Source organism: Equus asinus, chromosome 10 (genome assembly GCF_041296235.1).
Source record: "Equus asinus isolate D_3611 breed Donkey chromosome 10, EquAss-T2T_v2, whole genome shotgun sequence".
In the NCBI taxonomy this organism is placed as follows: Eukaryota; Metazoa; Chordata; class Mammalia; order Perissodactyla; family Equidae; genus Equus; species Equus asinus.
Genome location: NC_091799.1, coordinates 83,233,375 through 83,251,170, shown reverse-complemented (window position 1 = coordinate 83,251,170; position 17,796 = coordinate 83,233,375). Strand labels below are relative to the sequence as shown.

The 17,796-nt window shown below is 37.1% G+C and overlaps 1 protein-coding gene across 1 annotated transcript in view; it reads right to left on the bottom strand.

The window, feature by feature from the left end:
• Positions 1–2,404: 2,404 nt before the first annotated feature.
• GOLPH3 (golgi phosphoprotein 3) overlaps positions 2,405–17,796 on the bottom strand; it is a 52,526-nt gene continuing 37,134 nt past the window's right edge. The window contains exons 2-4 of the mRNA XM_044779459.2: positions 16,049–16,180; positions 11,270–11,384; positions 2,405–4,313 (exon numbers count right to left, since the gene is read on the bottom strand). Coding sequence (XP_044635394.2) covers positions 3,889–4,313; positions 11,270–11,384; positions 16,049–16,180 — 672 coding nt within the window. The 3' untranslated portion in view covers positions 2,405–3,888. The remainder of the gene's footprint in view (positions 4,314–11,269; positions 11,385–16,048; positions 16,181–17,796) is intronic.

Genomic DNA, 17,796 nt, shown 5'->3' with positions numbered 1-17,796 from the left:
CTTGATCATTATCTCCTATGAGCTTGGCAAAGACCAGGATTGATGATACCCTTTACAGTATTGGCTAAGGTGTGAGAAACTAGCATTCACGTTATTGGTAGAAATATAAGTTAACATGAATCTTAGGAATCAATTCAACTTTACCTTTTACACTTTCAAGGCAGACTCTTTGAGCAAATTCACGTCTAGTAATTCCTCCTAGAGAAATGAGACAAATATAGACACATGTACAAAATTATACAACACTATCTGTAATAATGAAAAACGAGAATAATCCAAATGCCCATTAGTGAGAGAAGTTATACAATGAAGGCAAAAATTATTAAAAAGAATGATGGGTGCTTATTCTGAAAGCTGTCCACGATACGAGAAGTACAGAAAGTAAATTGCATACCAGTATATAATGCTAGTGGGAATCACAGTACACCACTGGTCTCTCAGGAGTAAATGCCTATACAATTCTGACACTGGGCTGAGAAAGTTTGGGTATCACTTTAACTATGGTACCATCCACATCCTCTTTGAAGGATAACCTGTAAGGTTAACATTAATACTACTACCTTCTGGAAGTATCAAAGAACATACGACATTTGTGCAGAACTTACAGAGCCAGGAATATCATTCTGGGACCCAAGGGGCTGTGATGGATTGGAAATTACCTCAGGTGTTGGTCATCTTGATCTGGATGAAAGAGAGCAATATCATCTGACAATATGTAATAAGTTAATACAAGATGGAGAGACCACATTGTTGGAATCAAACTTCATAAAATACCTCACATAGACTTGTGACTAGCAGTTTCTATGTTCAGGGGGCAAGAGTAGACATCACTAGCAGTCATGGACCCTTGCCATCATCAGGCTGGATGTCATTACTTAACGGTCCAATATTGCCACTGAACCAGTCAGACAGGAGCCTCTTTCACTTTCCTTTGGGTGACGATCAAATTCAAAGGTTTGTTGTACTTAAAAAGAGTATATCTTACCCATCTGTTCACAAACAATGGGAAAAACTGAATAATGGAATGTGTCAGAGACCACTGGGAAATCATGCTTCAGCAGGCCAGGAGCTTTCTTGGCCATCTGACATCTGACAATGCTTCTTTCTTCTGAGAACATAGAGAATAAAGCTGAGATATCCTTTTATCACTGTATTTTGCACTACCATGAGAAATTCTTGCATGCCTGCTGTTTTTGTCTCTGTTAGAGAAAAGCAACCCAGTCCTAGTGCCCAAAAAGAAAAGGAAAAATTGAGTACAATCACTTCAGCATTAACAGCTCAAACACGAGATAACATAAGATTGGGCAAATCATCCTCTCCAAGCCAGCTCTTCATTAAATGAAGATAGTACTTGGGGTTTGGGAAGGTCAAAACAAGATGTAAAATACTTTACTAGGCACAGAGTGTGTTTTCTTTCTCCCTTCTGTGAGAGCACTGTTCTAGATCAGGTTATTTTAAGGAACACTCATCAAATTTAACAACATATGAAGAAGTCAAAAAGCAGCAGATTCTTTGCACGACAGATCTTTATGTAGATGTTATTAAAAATCGCTGCCTGATTCTTGGATCTGAAGGCTTTTAACCAAAGTGGCAAACACCTGTGGAGATACTGCTCCTACCACACAGAATAACTATTTCCATGGAGGCACACCATTACTGCTTTCAGGAAGACAGGAAGCAGCAGCATTTTATAGGGGAAAGCGTTCTAGATCAACACTCTCCCCCCTGGACTGCCCTACTTTTCCTCTCCTCTGGACATAAAAACACGTACTCAAGTCAGGGCCACACTGGTAGAGCTGATGGGGCACCATGCTCTGTAACAAATACTGACAGAAGTTCAGGCAACGTCCTTCTCCTCCCTTGCTTGAGAATGTAGACGCTGCTGCTGAAGTGAAGAATACCTCAGAAACATCCACTGCCTCACTTCTAAACTCTTTTCAAGGGAAAAACTAAATCTTCACCTGAAAAGAAATTCCAGGATACTAGTATCAGTTGAGTTGTCCAATTTATGGGAAGAAACTATAAATGAATAGTTTCTATACTTAATTACCACCAATAGTGTCAGCTTTGGAGGTAAAGGTGGTTATTTTAATGGAGAGAAAATCTTTTTACATGCATTAAAAGGGGGACTAGCAAACTACTGCCCATGGCCAGCTGCCTGTTCTTGAAAATAAAGTTCTATTGGAACACAGCCTCACCCATTTACTTGTATTGTCTATGACAACCTTCATTCAGCGGAGTTGAGTAGTTGCAACACCATATGTGGCTCACAAAGCCTACAACATTTGCTATCTGGCCCTATAACAAAAAGTTTGCCAACCCCTGCACTGAAATATTACCACGCTATAGACCTTCATTAAAAAAAACTAGGGTAGAATACAAAAAACACAAATGACATGCTTGCTCTGATTCAGGCACTTTCAAGATCATAGTTTATTTATTACTTCAGATAAAAAGATAGTATACATATTAGGGAATCCCTTAAAATTCAACTCTAGAGTTATACACCATCTAGTACTTTTGCATTGAATGTTAACCAAAAAAATCTCTAAACACCTGAAAGCCCCACTATTAACATGAACTATGATAATAAAAAATTTGACATTTAATTTGTTCAATATATAGTATTTACATTATGAAGCCAATGGTGATACGATAAACAGTGATAAGGAAATAGTAAAAATAAACTTTAAAAAGCAAAGATTTATAGTCTTACAATGTGCTAATTATCATAATTGTATAGAAAAATCAAAACATAGCAGAGCTTTCTGTTACAAAATTCTTAATCATCTGAGTTGTAGTCATTACTTGCTAACAATTTACATGCAACATCTGCTAGGACTGACATTTGATTTGAAGTGTGAGTAGATAAATGACACTCAAGAGCAGACATTAATTTACTTGTGGAGAGAAAAAGAAAAAACTGTACTCAAGATTAGTACTGGTCACAAGCCTCTTCCCTACAGAAATGATAAAAATAGTAAGATCCAAAAAAAATCCAAAAAAGGAGATGCATAGGCAAAAAGTGCCATGAATGGCACAGCTCAAAAAAACCTTGGGACCAATCAGACACATCTTTTCTCTCTCCTTCAATGATGAGAGGTCTGTTCTGCCATCAAATAATAATGACTGAAGCAACTGAGGGGCACCAGGTGTACAACTAATTAAATCTTGCAAAATACTAAGATGGAGGCAGGGGTGGCCAGAAGAAGGGGCAATTTATATATAATTCAAACTATACAGCATAACTGGAATGCAGCCCATCCCAAACTGGCTTTGTGAAACAGTTGGACCTTTATGATTTAATAGTTAAAATTATAACAAGTGTAATAATACAATAGATTTACATGGGAAGCAAAATCCAAGGGGCATTTTATATTATTTACTGTGTTGTTTCAATTTAAAAATAATTTTGCTAAGTATACATCTCAACTGAGGTCTATGTATAAAATGTCCTAATAGATACAGAGATTTACCTTTGGTGAGTTAAAGGCCTTTTTGTGACTTCTGTCTGAATTGTAGGCAGAATGCTAGATGTACATGCACACGTGGGAAAACTCAACCTGAGGTAATCCAAAAGATGTGCATGTGAGGAGACTGGAGGTACTCTGAAAGTCAAAGCATACCAGAAACCCAAAACGGGGAACAGTGAGAATGGCAAGAAGGAATGGAATGCCAATGTGGCAGTAAGACTTTTTTTAAAACAGAAAGAGGAAGGCCTCTCGTACCAGCAGAATCCTGCATACATACAAAAAAGAAAAAGCCACCCACCGTTTTAGAAAATAAAAGCCAATTATAGTGTGGAAAGTACAAATTGCAGAAAACCAGAAGTCAATAGAAGAAAAACTACTGGTTTACATGAGAGAGAACACTTCATTCTGAGCAGAGTTACTTGGTGAACGCTGCCACCACCGCCCACAGAACCTCATTGGTGTTGGCCTTCAGACATTCCACTTCAGGATCCAAGTCGAGGAGCTGCCGCACTCTCTTGGTGGCTAAATCATACTGCTCGTCCAGAAGGGGAGCAAAAGCATTCTCCAGAACATCCGAGGCGTGGGCTAGGTAAATGAGGGCCAGCAAGCGCTTGTCCATGCGGTGAGGGTCATTTACCCATTTGTCAAGAACAGCTTCCTGTACCTTCTTGATGAGACGCTGCTTAATGTTGTTGTTGGTGAGGGGATGTGTTGTCATGTCAAAAAGTAGGAAGTTCTGTTTCTCTGTTGTCAATACACCCTTTTCCACCAGGTTTTTAGCTAATCGTTCCCGCACATTTCTTAATTGATAATGCAATTTTAATGGATTCCATGTCTCACCTAAACAAAAGATTTCAGAAGTTAGAAATGAAAGTATCATCTGCTAACTTAATAAAATTTTGTACTTTTATTAAAATGAACAGTAAAATTTGATTTTCTTTCCTCCAGAGAAATAGAAGAAAATCCAACTATGTTTTCTTGCCAACTAAACCATGAACCGCTTGAGGGACAGGCCCCTGGGTTCTAAACACCTGGCCTGTTTTCAGGCACAACAGTTACTCAAAAGACCAAATGAGCCAAATATTAAATTATGTTTGGCCTCTCTCCACAGTTGTTGTCAAAAAGCAGCCAATAGCAAAATAACATGTTTCTTTTTGTTAAACACCAATCTGCAACAAATAGACAAAAGAAAGTTTCTCTTGAGAGAAACCTAAGTGAGCCCTACTACTGCCCAAGCTTACTACCTGAAGGCATACTCTAGGCAGCAGAGCAGGAAGGAAGACCCCAAGCAGAGCACAGGAGTCACACTGGCTTAAGAAGGCAGAGATCAGAGTTCTGGGAGGCATGAGCAACTGGAATATGCAAGGCACAATACTAGAGAAGAGAGAGCTATGCAGAATAAGAAATCTGCAATGGTGTTCCCTTGAGTCTGGCTGAAAACAAGGCTGCTCGTGTTAAGGTGAGAAACTCCACAAGGCTGGGCAAAGGAAAACGACCAGAAAGTTGTCAGCTGAACAATTTCAAGAGTTCACATAGAACTGGGAAAAACTTGAGTGCGAATAGCCTGAAAGGAAAGGCCTCACTGAAAACCCAAAACATTCAGAAGGGACTCCAGAAGGATCACACCTTAGTAGCAGGGCTAAACTAGCCCATGAGTAAAGGCTACTCTAGACCTGGCCTAACAAAGCGTAAAAATAAGCTGATCCAGGTGCCAGCCCAGTGGCGTAGTGGTTAAGTTCGTTAGCTCCACTTCGGCAGCCCAGGGTTCCTAGATTTGGATCCCGGGCATGGACCTACACACCGCTCTTCAAGCCATGCTGCAGCAGTGCCCCATATACAAAAAGCAGAGGAAGATTGGCACAGATGTTAGTTCAAGGACAATCTTCCTCACAAAAAAAAAAAAAAACGGAAAACAATAAAAAGAATGAATGATCTGGAACTGCCGTTGTGCATTTTGTGATTCATTCTATAAAACTAGGGACTTCAAAAAAGTTGTCAAATACTGAAGGGTTGGTACCATGAATTATTAGTATGTTGAAGTCACCTCCTGCATTCAAATAAAAAGGCCTGGCAAACCTGCTTCCACAAAAGAAAAACTATCATTGCATTCAATTTCCTTTGTAACTTCAAAAAGGAAAAGAGCTGAAATGTGTTTGGGACCCTACTAAATTTAAAAACCTAATAATATGAAAAAAACATAATTCAATAATAAATGAAATTCTACTTATTTCCATTTCAGATGTTAAACAAACCACACCTACATTTAAAGTTAAGAAATAATTAACAGTTACTCGATGAAGCTTATGGCCTGACAAGTTATAACAAGCAGCTCTGGAGCCAGACTGGTCGGATGTGGGTCTCAACCTGGTCATCTCCTAGCTGGGCAACCTTGGGCAAGGTTCTTTAACCTCTCTACTCCTGTTTCCTCATCTATAAAATGAGGATAACAACTGTATCGAGTGTGTAGCGCTATTATGAGGGTTAAATGAGTCAAAGACATATCAAGTCCTCAGAACTGAGCCTGGTAGGTGGTAAGCTCTCGATAAATTTAAGCTATTATTATTTATCCACATACAGAATCAGCACTTTAGCCAAAAGAATTTACCATATTTGTAACGATGTGAAAAATCACATTAGGCACTGAGAATACAAACATAAGTAAGACATATTTCTAACACAGTAGGAACTTAAAATCAAGTGAAGGAAACAGATTCATAATACAACTAACCATACTGGCTAAAATAAGATGTACATAAGGCCATAAAAACAATATGAACAAAGTGCCCAGAGGAATAAGAAATTACTCGGGTTTGATGTTAAGGGATATTTCTAGGAAAGTTACAGGGGAAAGAACTTTCAAGCTAAATCCTGAAATCCAGCATAAGTCATCCTATGAAAGGAAGAGGAGCCTGCATTCCATGCAGAAAAAACAACAAAATAGATAGGCAATGATTACATGCAGAATTTTAATTGTTGTACCAACCCACTGTCTTCCCAATAAATAAAATGCCTGCCTGCCGCACCCTTCACCAGACAGTTTGGGTTTTGTTTTGTTTTGTAATGTCATTGGCACATGGTAGGCAGCCTAACACAGTAGGCTAGAATTGGCTAGGTTGTGTTTTCTGACATTCTTAATTGACTTTTGGAAATTTAAATTAATAAACATAAAATAATCAGTAGTCAAATTTACATAAAAGCCTATAAAAAACTGCAGTTCAAGTCTAAGATTAATTAACTATGCTTATAATAATTTGTCAATTATCAAAGAAACACTATTCCCTGGCAACTCACTATTCTACGCCTCAGAGAATATCTTGGGCATCTGTGCCCAAACAATATGGGTAGGAAGAAAAAAACAAAATCAAGTATTCTGAGAAACTCATAGTTAAATTTTTCTTTGAAGACCTAAAAAAACCAAAAATCCCTCTAATGCTGCTACAATTTTTTTCTTCCTCATGGGAAATAAATGAGATTATCAGTTTATGACTTACTGTCTATTTTACTGAAGTCATACTCAGGTTTATCCACACGTTATCCACAAGTAAATCTTACACATTGCAACTAATGGAACGAGCTAATGCTTACGAAGCTCCTGTGAGAAATTCCCCAAGTGCAAAATATGCTGCCTTACAGTTTAGTGTTGCTTCTAAAAACAGGAAGAGCCAGGACAGACCCACCTTCAAATAAGGTGTTCCATTTATGACTGGACCTTCTCATGGGCAATCACTTCTGCCTCAGAGGAAGTAATAAAAAAGGACTGAGACATCATCTTCTTTTGTAGCATTCCCCTAGAAAAGGGCAAACCTTGTGTGCTCAACTCCAACAAAAATGCTATTCAGATCTCTTCAAATATTTGAAAACAATGAAGAAATCTCATAAGCAGAAGGCTGAAACAGTATGGGTTACAGGCAAATATTGTTTAATACTATTTTTGGCACCCAAAAAAAGGTGCAATGAAATAACTCTGTGAAAGCGTCTTGGCACCCTGAGATTTCTGCCTTTTAAAAAAGAACCAAATTAAGCTAAATCCAAAGAATAAAGTGATCCCCGAGATTAGCATACTTAAGACACCATTATAAATTGGGATGAGAGGAGGGTAGTTGGATGAGTAAAGAGAAGATACAATAAAGGTTTAACTTCTACTAGCTACTAAAAATTTAGCTGCTTCAATTTAAGCAGAATATTGAATATGTTTTAAATACTTTACAATAAATGCCTGATGAATGAACAGTGCTCAAAATTCTAGATTTTTTAAAAGATGTTACTGTGATCCATATTGTTACTGATCAGTCCCTAAATTATTCATTGTCTATGTGAAAAGACTATAAGTTAAGCACGAGAATTTAAAATGCATAGAATTTATTTATAGTTCACCTTTTTGTAAAGGAAATTGTGAGAAGTATACACAGAGAGGAAAAGTTCTTCAAAGATCACTTATATCCGTTGCCCAACAATTACTTCAGTGTAAATGACATACTGACAGGCACCTAAATAATTTCACTACAAAAATCTTCTATCTTCCTCGACATCAAGCTACAAAACTAAAAGCAGCTTTGTTCATAAATGTGGCACTCTAGTGACACCTTGTGACCAAAGTGATCAACTACATGTCTTAAGATTGCAGAAAGCCAGTCTTTAAACATTTTGAAGTCTTTGTCTCTAATATATGTATATTTATTAAATTGTTGACTAATGAGATACATAAATAATGTCCACAATTTATCGGTAGTTTTAGGATGTATATACATACAGTGTAAGTAGCAATAAAATGAACCTCTAGGTATCCCTCCACCCCAGATAAAAGAGACCTTCATCAGTACTTTTGAGTGCCGCCCGTGTGCCTTCTCCTCGGAGGCAATCACCAGACTGACTTCTGTTAATCATTCTCTTCTCTTTACATATAATCTTACCGCCTATGCACATACCTCTCAACAATATGGCATAGCACACAGTTTTGAAAACCAAGTAGCAAGCGCAGACTTAGCCGTGTAAGGACAGGTCTTTTACTACTCCCTCTAATGGCTCTGAACAGGAACACTTCCTTCTTTTTGTCTCATTGTTACCCTTCAAAGGCCTAATCCAAGTTCCCCTTCCTCCTCCAACTACCAAAGCTCTCAAGGATTTCTCTTTTCTCTGAGCACTGCACTTTCAGACAACCAGGTTGTTAAACTCTTATCTGTTATCAAACTATGAGAAACATACAACTGTTCCCCCCAATGGACTTTAAGATTCTTTTAGTCTGGAAGCACGTTTTTTTCCTAAGTTTCATAGCACTTATGTCAGTATTGCTGCAATAACTGGTATTTGATACCATTCATTACCTTGAAGCAACTGAAATTTTTAAAAATTTAAAAATCAACAAGCTGGCTACAGAACTGAGCACTTAAAAATGGCTAAAGTGGTTAAGTGTTGTGATGTGTACCTTTTACCACAATAAAAAGAATGCTGTTTTAAAAAAAATCACCAAGCTGCTATCAGCACGTTAACTACGTAGGAAGTAGTTGTTTTCTTAATTTAAAAGAAATGTGCTTTGTCCTCCTTCTCTCACTCTGAATTCCTTTGTATGCTGAAATTACGATTCATTTCTAATATATGTCCAAAACATGCAACTAAAGTGCTATAAGGCGATATTCTGGCCTAAACTTACAGGATATTGTTTTAAAAAAAAAAAAAAAAAAAAGTATTAGCCTCACAGTAACCCAAATTCCTAATTCAAATGGACACTGACAAAACCTTCACTGTACATACAAAACTGAGACTCCTGCCGTCTTTTTACTCCTCAATCAGGTGAGAACAATACACAAGGAGCCCAAGTTGATAACCAAGTTCAGGCAGTATTTATATTGATTACTGGATAAGTTACTTTCACAAAATGTTATGTACCAGATAAATTTAAGAAGTATACAGCCTCCTTAAATGTTGAGATTCAACCTCTGCATGCCACACTAACTGAATTCATACTAATGAACTCAATTTAAGGTATATAAACTGTCCAAGGAAATCTGATGGGAATTGGTTATTAAACCAAAGCCCAAAGTGCTGTTAGCACATGTAATGTAAGATAGAGAGATCACTGATGGATGGAGCATCTGAAAACATCTCCATATGCTAAGTGGCACAATAACATCAATGTTAAGGCAAAACTCACTATATTCCATAAAAAGAACTTGAGCACTGGGACTTGTCTGCCGAAAAATTAACTACAACTTTGAGAAACTCTCCTTTTGGCCAGTGAAGAAACCAATTACAAATTCTAATTTGCAATCACAGAAGTGGTAATGAGCCACCAATGGCAGCACAACATAGAGCATGACCCAAAGAGTGCCCAGGCCAGCGATCTCCTTAGAATGTGCAAAAGGATCCATTGGGGTACTCTATTTTTATCTAAAAAAATTGTATCTACTAATATTGAACACATGGAGTTAATGTTAACACCCTGAGTCTCTGTCAAATGGCTGCCATGTCGCCAACAGGCATAAGTGGAAAGCTAACCCAGAGGGGACTGAGAATGTGATGGACACAGTGACGTACTGTACTGGTATGTGCTGTGTAAGTGGATTTGTGGATTATATTATCTAGTTTTAACCAAATAAATCCTCATCAAACAAGCAAAGTAATTTTAAAAGATTCCTGCAAAAGAAATTATAATTGAAGACAACATCAATATCACAAACACGAAGGGGGAAAAGGGTAGAGTTAAAGTTGCTCTTAATGAAGTAACAAAAAACCGTATCAGCAGATCTAAAAAGGATGGTCAAAATAAAAATTTCAAAATCATCAAGAGGACTGTGTGAATAAGTTTATGTTCTCTACCAATAAGAAGGAAGAGTGAAGGCTGCCCTAAGTGCAGAGTGCCCATTATTACTCCATTAGCTAAGAATGGGGTATGTGTATTCAATTTTTAAATAAACAAACATGCAAAACTCAAAATCTTTTACTGACAGAAGAACAACTATCTTAGAAACTATTTATAAGTGAGAAAAATTCATGTTAATTACCAATCTCTGACAAGGTCCAAATGTTTTTCCTCTAAACAGGAGTATGCTTGAACATGAAACGAAATAACAATACATGTATGCAGAAGTTCTGTTTTACATAACAGTAGAGAGGAGAGCAACATAACTTGGGTCCTATACTCAAGCAGCCCACTACCTACAAGATTAGACAAATACACAAACAACTTTAATATAAATGTAATAGTCATTAGTGCCATCACCCAAACATTTCAGGTTCTCCCCTACAGCTGCACTTTCCTGTCTCCTTCAAGTTAGGGGAGGCCATACAGTTTGCTCTGACCAATGAAACCTAACTGTGTGTCATTTCTGAGTAGAAACTTAAGTGATGTGCTATGCTCTTCTTCCCTTTACAACAGTGACTGACAATGCTTGAGATGGTGGCGGATCCACTCAGGGTTGCCAGAGTGAGAATGAAGTCGCCTGTGATGGACTTAGCATGAGTGAGAAATAAAATGGTATTTTAGAGCACTGACGTTTGGGGGCTGTTTGTTACCACAGCTTAACCTAGCCTATCCAGAATAAGGTAGCATAAGGTCATTTAGATAAAGAACGGTAGGAGCTCTAAGGAAGAATATTACATCTCATTCAACAGTCTGTTAAAGGGGATGAAATTTTAAAAACCACTACTTTCCCCGTTCAGTGACTGATAACTTTCAAGTCTGTCTAAGTAACTAAACAAGCTTTTGGCTATTTTGCCCACGTTTCTTTCAAAAGCATTTTAAGCTTTTACAAAAAACTCTTAGACATAATTCAGTTTTTAGTTTATACAAAGAAACTTACCACTAAGTAATTCAATCCAGTTCTGGACAGTTTCTGGAGGCTGAGTCTCCTTAACATGCTTTAGAGCTTCATCAAGAAGAACATCCCCTGTTGGAGCATCTGACTTACATATCACCTAAAACGTAAGCAATAAGAAAGACATGATCCCGATTCCTTTTCTCTGACTTGATCTCTTCAAACAAAAAACTTAATTATGCAAATAATTCATTATGTTTAAAGTCCCAAGAGTTCATACAATGTCAAAGTTCAGATTTTAAATTAATTCTCTATTAAGGAAATCCAATATTCAAACTCACCAGATTAGCTACAATCATGAATGAAAATAAAGTTACTACGCAATAATCAGTAAAGGAAAATGCTAAAACAGTTTATACTCACTGTAATTCACTTCATTGTTGAACCTGGGGCTATTTGATCCAGAAATTCATTTTTTAAACCTTTATTAGCTCCAGAAAGAGCCTCGGTTATATATAAGAATTCTGTATATGATAAAGGTGGCGTTTTTACATCAATGGAGAAACGAATTTTTCACTAAATGTTATTTAAAACAATTGGCTATCAAATTAGAAGTAAAAAGTAAGATTTGGTTCCTCAGAGCTTATACCACAATAAAAGATAAAGATTTAAATATGAAATATAATTTTGGGGATGAGAAAGGTTTTTTCAAAATTGTAACAGAAACCTTGAAGAAAATAGCAACAGGTTTGATTACATAAAATTTTTAAATACTATCAAATTCTTTTTTAACTACATTGGGATATAGAATTTATCTTAAGAGGGGACAAATCCAGACACGGGGGATGAACAGAGGAAAATACTATACTGCTTTAGCCAAGTATTATATTCCTATAGCCTTCACTAATGTTCTTGGATAAGCAACAAATTCTTAATTGAAATTCTATAAAATCAAATTTGAATCTGTTATATTACTTTATGTCTGTTACATTATTTTATGTTAGCTATTAAAAGGCCATGAAATTTAACAATATTATTTTTTAAATGCAACAGTCCTCTCTTAAATTTGCCCTCAACAATGTGCCCTTTACCCTTTTTGTTCAATCTTCTGAAAGATTAAAAAATACATACAATATCTATTTGAGAAAGCATGACCTAACAGAAATGTAAGTGGAACCACAAATGCAAGCCACAAATCTTTTAAAATTTTTAGTAGTTATATCAAAAAAGAAAAAGAAACCTGTGAAATTAATTTTAATATATTTGATTTAACCCACTATAGTCAAAATACTAACATGTAAAAAATATTTTAAAATTAAGATATTTTACCTTCTTTTTCCATAGCAAGTCTTCAAAAGTCCAGTATGTGTTTTTATTTACACCGTCTCAATTTGCGCTAGCCAAATTTTAAGCATCTGGCTCATAGACACATGCAGCTAGTGGCTATGGTATTAGTGCAAATATAGAACATTTTTATCATCACAGAAGGTTCTACTGGACAGTGTCATTCTAGTCTATGCTTTTAGTTGGGGGCCAGAGAGAATAAGAAAAAAGAAAGGAGAACTTTGGGAGAAAAAGTTGTAAGTCTACAAACTGGTCATGCCACCACTTCTTACTTCCCACTTACTCCTTAAAGCCACTGTAATCTGTCCTCAAACCCACCTCACGCCCACTCCTTTGAGACAGGTCTCATACCAGGCTCACAATAACTTGGGTATAGCTGGATCTTTCTTCTTATCAAATTCTGTCCCCTAATCTCTCTCAGAGGGACAATTTTTCTCCATCACCTCTGCAGTTATTGTAATCTGACTAATCTGGTTATCTTTCACTTAGATTAACTTAAATTTCCATGAACTAGTTTTAGCCCCTTTCAATCCATTCTCCTCACTGATCTTTCCAAAAAGCCAATCGTATCATGACATTCCACTGCTTCTGCTTAAAATTCTTCAATTACTTCAATGAGTAAGTTCTCAACTCCTTAACAAAATTCACTAATGTGTGGCCTATTAGTAAATATTCTCTGCCCACATATATAATTTCTAGTTAGTGTTTTTTTTCTTGGAGGGGGGAGCCTCATTCTCAAATATGAACAGATAATCAAGGATGTTAAGACATGTGAAGGAAAGCCTTTAACATCAGAAAAGACCAAAAGAAAATCTCAAAACTTTTTCCTTCCACAAGGGTAGAAGAAAATACTAGATCCAGAAAACAGGAGGTTGTTTTCTGGAAAAAAGTGACACAAAGTCCCAGGAGAACCAAAGCACAACCAGTCTAGACTGGAGCACAAGGCAAATTTTAATGCAGTCATCAATGTATTTGAACATCTGAAAATTAATAATGCTAATTTTTCTCTGATGGAACATGTAAGAAAAAGGATGGGTACGTAGAAAACTTTAAAAAGAAGAATTATTAACTCTAGAAAAAACTATACAACAAAGAAAAATATCATAGGATATAACTTAACTCTGCAGACAATAACATTAACATAATCGTAATAATATAAAAAATCATTACTGTTTTGCCAAAAATTATGAAAGAACTCTATTAGGAAGATGAGGGGACAGGAGTAGAAATATGGAGGTAAACTCCAAAAGAAACAGCTAAGAGAACTGTAGCAAGTTGACTGGTGGCCATCAAAAGGTGTCCGTGTCCTAACCCCAAGAACTTAATCCCCAAATCTTATTTGCAAAAATTAAGTCTCTGAAGATGAAATTAAGTTAAATTAGATCTGGAGATGAGATCATCCTGGATTATCCAGATGGGCCCTAAATATAAAGAAAGTGTCTAAGAGGCACACAACATAGAGACACACAGAAGAGAAGCCAATGTGAAGACAGAGCAGAGGGAGATCCGGCCAGAAGCCAAAGAAAGCCTGGAGCTACCAGAAACTAGGAGAGGAAAGGAAGAGCACACTGCGGCTCCAAACAGTGAAAGAACAGACGTCTGTTGTAGTAAGCCACCAAGCGTGTGGCAATTTGTCAGGGCAGCCCTAGGAAACTAACACAAGGACTGAGAATAAGTGCCTCCCAGGAGCAGGACTAAGGAGTGAGGAAGGTGCTTAGCGATGGTTATTTTGTGTTATAAGCCTTTTACTACCACCTGATTTTCTAAGTATTATATATATATATATTATCTAAATAAAAGCAATAACTATTTTTAAGTGAGTAAATTAAATCATACTGGAGTATCTTTCCAAGAGACATACTGACTACCTCGCTAAGATCACACAAACAAGCAGATGAAATAACAAGCCCATGTAAGCAGGGCGCATAAGTCTCTTGGTCACCACTGTATTCCCAGAGTCGAGCACAGTAAACAGCAGATTTAAGTGGTAAATAAATATATGATGAATGAATAAATGAACAAAAGAGCAAATAATTTGTTGATAACCAACACAAAACTGGTCCCACAAAAAGAACCAGTATCAAAATCTTTTCAATTCAGGTCAGGGCTCCATAACATTAATGCAAAATTACTTATAATTGCTATAGTTAATTAGTAGCAACCTATGTATTTCATTGATAATTATAATGGCAGATTCTTAAGGTTTTTTTCCTCCATAAATCGACAGTTACACAGTAAAATGAAATAAAAATTACATTCTGATTTATGATATAGTTAACAGTAATTTAAAAACTAATCTCATGTCAGTTCATTTGACTTTAAATGACTAGACTAGATTTAATTTAAAACTCCCATGAAGAATATTTTCTGTTACACTATGTTTACTTTGCATATAATTTTCAAGAATACATTCTTGGCTTTCTTTGCCTCAGGATTATTATTCTCTATAACATAGCAATCCAAAAAAGCAGAGTTCTGACCAAAAACTTTTTGGATTTCTTTGGGACACTGTATTAAGGAAAAAACAGTTTTGAAACACAACGCCCCCAAGAAACAGTAACAGACTAGAAGAGAAACAATTTTAAAATTTGAGATTGTGGTTGAAGTTAAAATTCTATAAACTAGCCAATACAGTTACGCACTGCATACCACCATGATGGTGGTCCCGTAAGCTCCATACCACATGGCCTAAGCGTAGTTGGAGTAGTAGAGTAGTAAACTACACTATCCAGGTTTGTGTAAGCATGCTCTGTGATGTTCGTACAATGACGAAATAGTCTAATGACGCATTTCTCAGAACATATACCCGTGGCTAAGCGATGCATGACTGTAATACCTCTGTTCACAGACCACAGTGGAGAAGGCAAAGATCTGAAAAGTATTCATATTCTGCTAAAAAGATCAACCGCCTATGGAGAGTTAATTTACACAATGAGTTTTAAAAGAAAGTTATGTCAAGTCTTTCCAAATTATGGCTTTCAAAAGCAGGAAGTGAAGTTTGGAGTCTTCTCGCATACGTAAGATGCAAAGGCCAGCAATCCTGACAACAAATAACATTATTCATTATGTACAAAGAATGAAGAAACCAAGAACGCAAGAAAGACATGGAAATACAATTCAATAAAGACAACTTTAAAATCAACTTTTTTAATTTTTGAAAGCTATCAATAGAAACACTTCATTTTTAGGCAGCACAAACTCTTTAAAAAGAGTATGTTATTTAGGGGCTGTCCCCGTGGCCGAGTGGTTCAGTTCGCGCGCTCCGCTGCAGGCGGCCAAGTGTTTCGTTGGTTCGAATCCTGGGCGCGGTCATGGCACTGCTCATCAGACCACGCTGAGGCAGCGTCCCACATGCCACAACTACAAGGACCCACAACGAAGAATACACAACTATGTACCGGGGGGCTTTGGGGAGAAAAAGGAAAAAATAAAATCTTTAAAAAAAAAAAAAAAGGGTATGTTATTTAGCACGCCTCTTACCTTTCTTGTCAATAGACTTTTACGCCTCATTCCACAAGCCTCTAGTTGTAACCTTCCTCTCAACGCTAATTCAATTAACATACAGCCACGTAATCCAGATGATATACAGTCATTCCAAAATGATGTGTAACCCTATTAAAAGAAGAAAATAAAATAACTAATTCACTTCAAATACAGAGTCAAAAATAGAAATATTTTAGCCAAAGTTATTTTTGGTGCTTTTTATCTTTCATGTCTTTCCACAATTATAAGTAAAATACTGAAAAAATTAAATTACTATACATTACTAAGCTAGGATTTTCAGGGGCTTATTGTCTTTTCACTACTTATTACATGCAGATAAACAACTTTGAAAGTCAAATGTTTAAAACTATAATTATCTTTCATTTTTCAGTAAGTTATGTATTTATTAGGCTCTTTCAGACTATAAGAACCAGGACTTACCCACTCAGTTAACCACAGATTATAGTGGTTTATTTTTAGTATATGTGAGCAAGTTAAGAAGCTCAGGAAAACCAACCACACCTCATGTGGCGTCATAGAGAATTAGAAGATCCTTCATTCAATGCTGTTTAGGATACAAACACAAGGTTTACTTTGGAAGGATATATTAAAAAACTGATGCATGGGCCCATGCTGAAAGTTCTGAACAAGCAGTGAAGCAATCAGATGGAACCCCACAACGAGAAATTCAAGAGCATCATCCAAGGTGGAAGAACAGCCAGACAGAATGAGATTGATTGACATCTAGGGATGTGGGGACACTCAAGTCAACCAGGCATCACCAGGTGAAGTCAGGGCACTCTTTCAGAGCAAATAACTGGAGTTGCCCAAATTATGAAGCCATAAACTTTGCCAGCAGGGTTGTAAGCTATCAATTTGAAGTACCCAACTCTGACGAGAAAGCAGAAGCTATAGCTGGCTCTAGTTAAGATTCAGGGGCTGGCCCCGTGGCAGAGTGGTTATGTTCACACGCTCCGCTTTGGTGGCCCAGGGTTTCAGCGGTTTGGATCCTGGGCACGGACATGGAACCGCTCATTAGGCCACGTTGAGGCAGCGTCCCACATGCCACAACTAGAAGGACCCATAACTAAAATATACAACTATGGACTGGGGGGATTTGGGGAGAGAAAAATATATTGGCAACAGTTGTTAGCTTAGGTGCCAATCTAAAAAAAATAAAAAAGATTCAAAACAGGGTTAACATACAATCTTGGCACGAGTCCTGGAGAGCAGGCCAACTGATTCTCTGAAGAGTGGACAGCCTTAGGATTAGGGAAGCCTACACCCTTTGTTCTGGCACCTTCTCACGGTCAGTCTTGGTACTTTGCTCAGTCACAGTAGTCAGCCTTAATTCCAGAAGACAACTGACCATCAGGACCCACGGGACTTCATTAGTGACACAGGGACTTAAATTAGCAAAAGGAGGCTACGACTCCTAAGGATGAAGGCTTTGGGAAAATGAGAATTTAGATTAAGTGAGCCAAAAGGGAATAAACAAAAATATCAGTTTAAAGAGGCCGATTTAAATGTGAGGCAGGGGAAACAGACACTGACTGTATTTAAGGGACTCTTTTTAAATTTAATAGGTGTTAGGGGTCTGATCAAATTAAGATTGCCAAAGATTTAGCAGAGCAGTTACTAAGACCAATAATTTACAGAAGTCAGGTAAAATCCCTGACAGCTAAAGCCCCAGGAAGCCAGGGAAGGGACTCCACGTGAAATCAAAGTCACAGATGTCTGGTCTT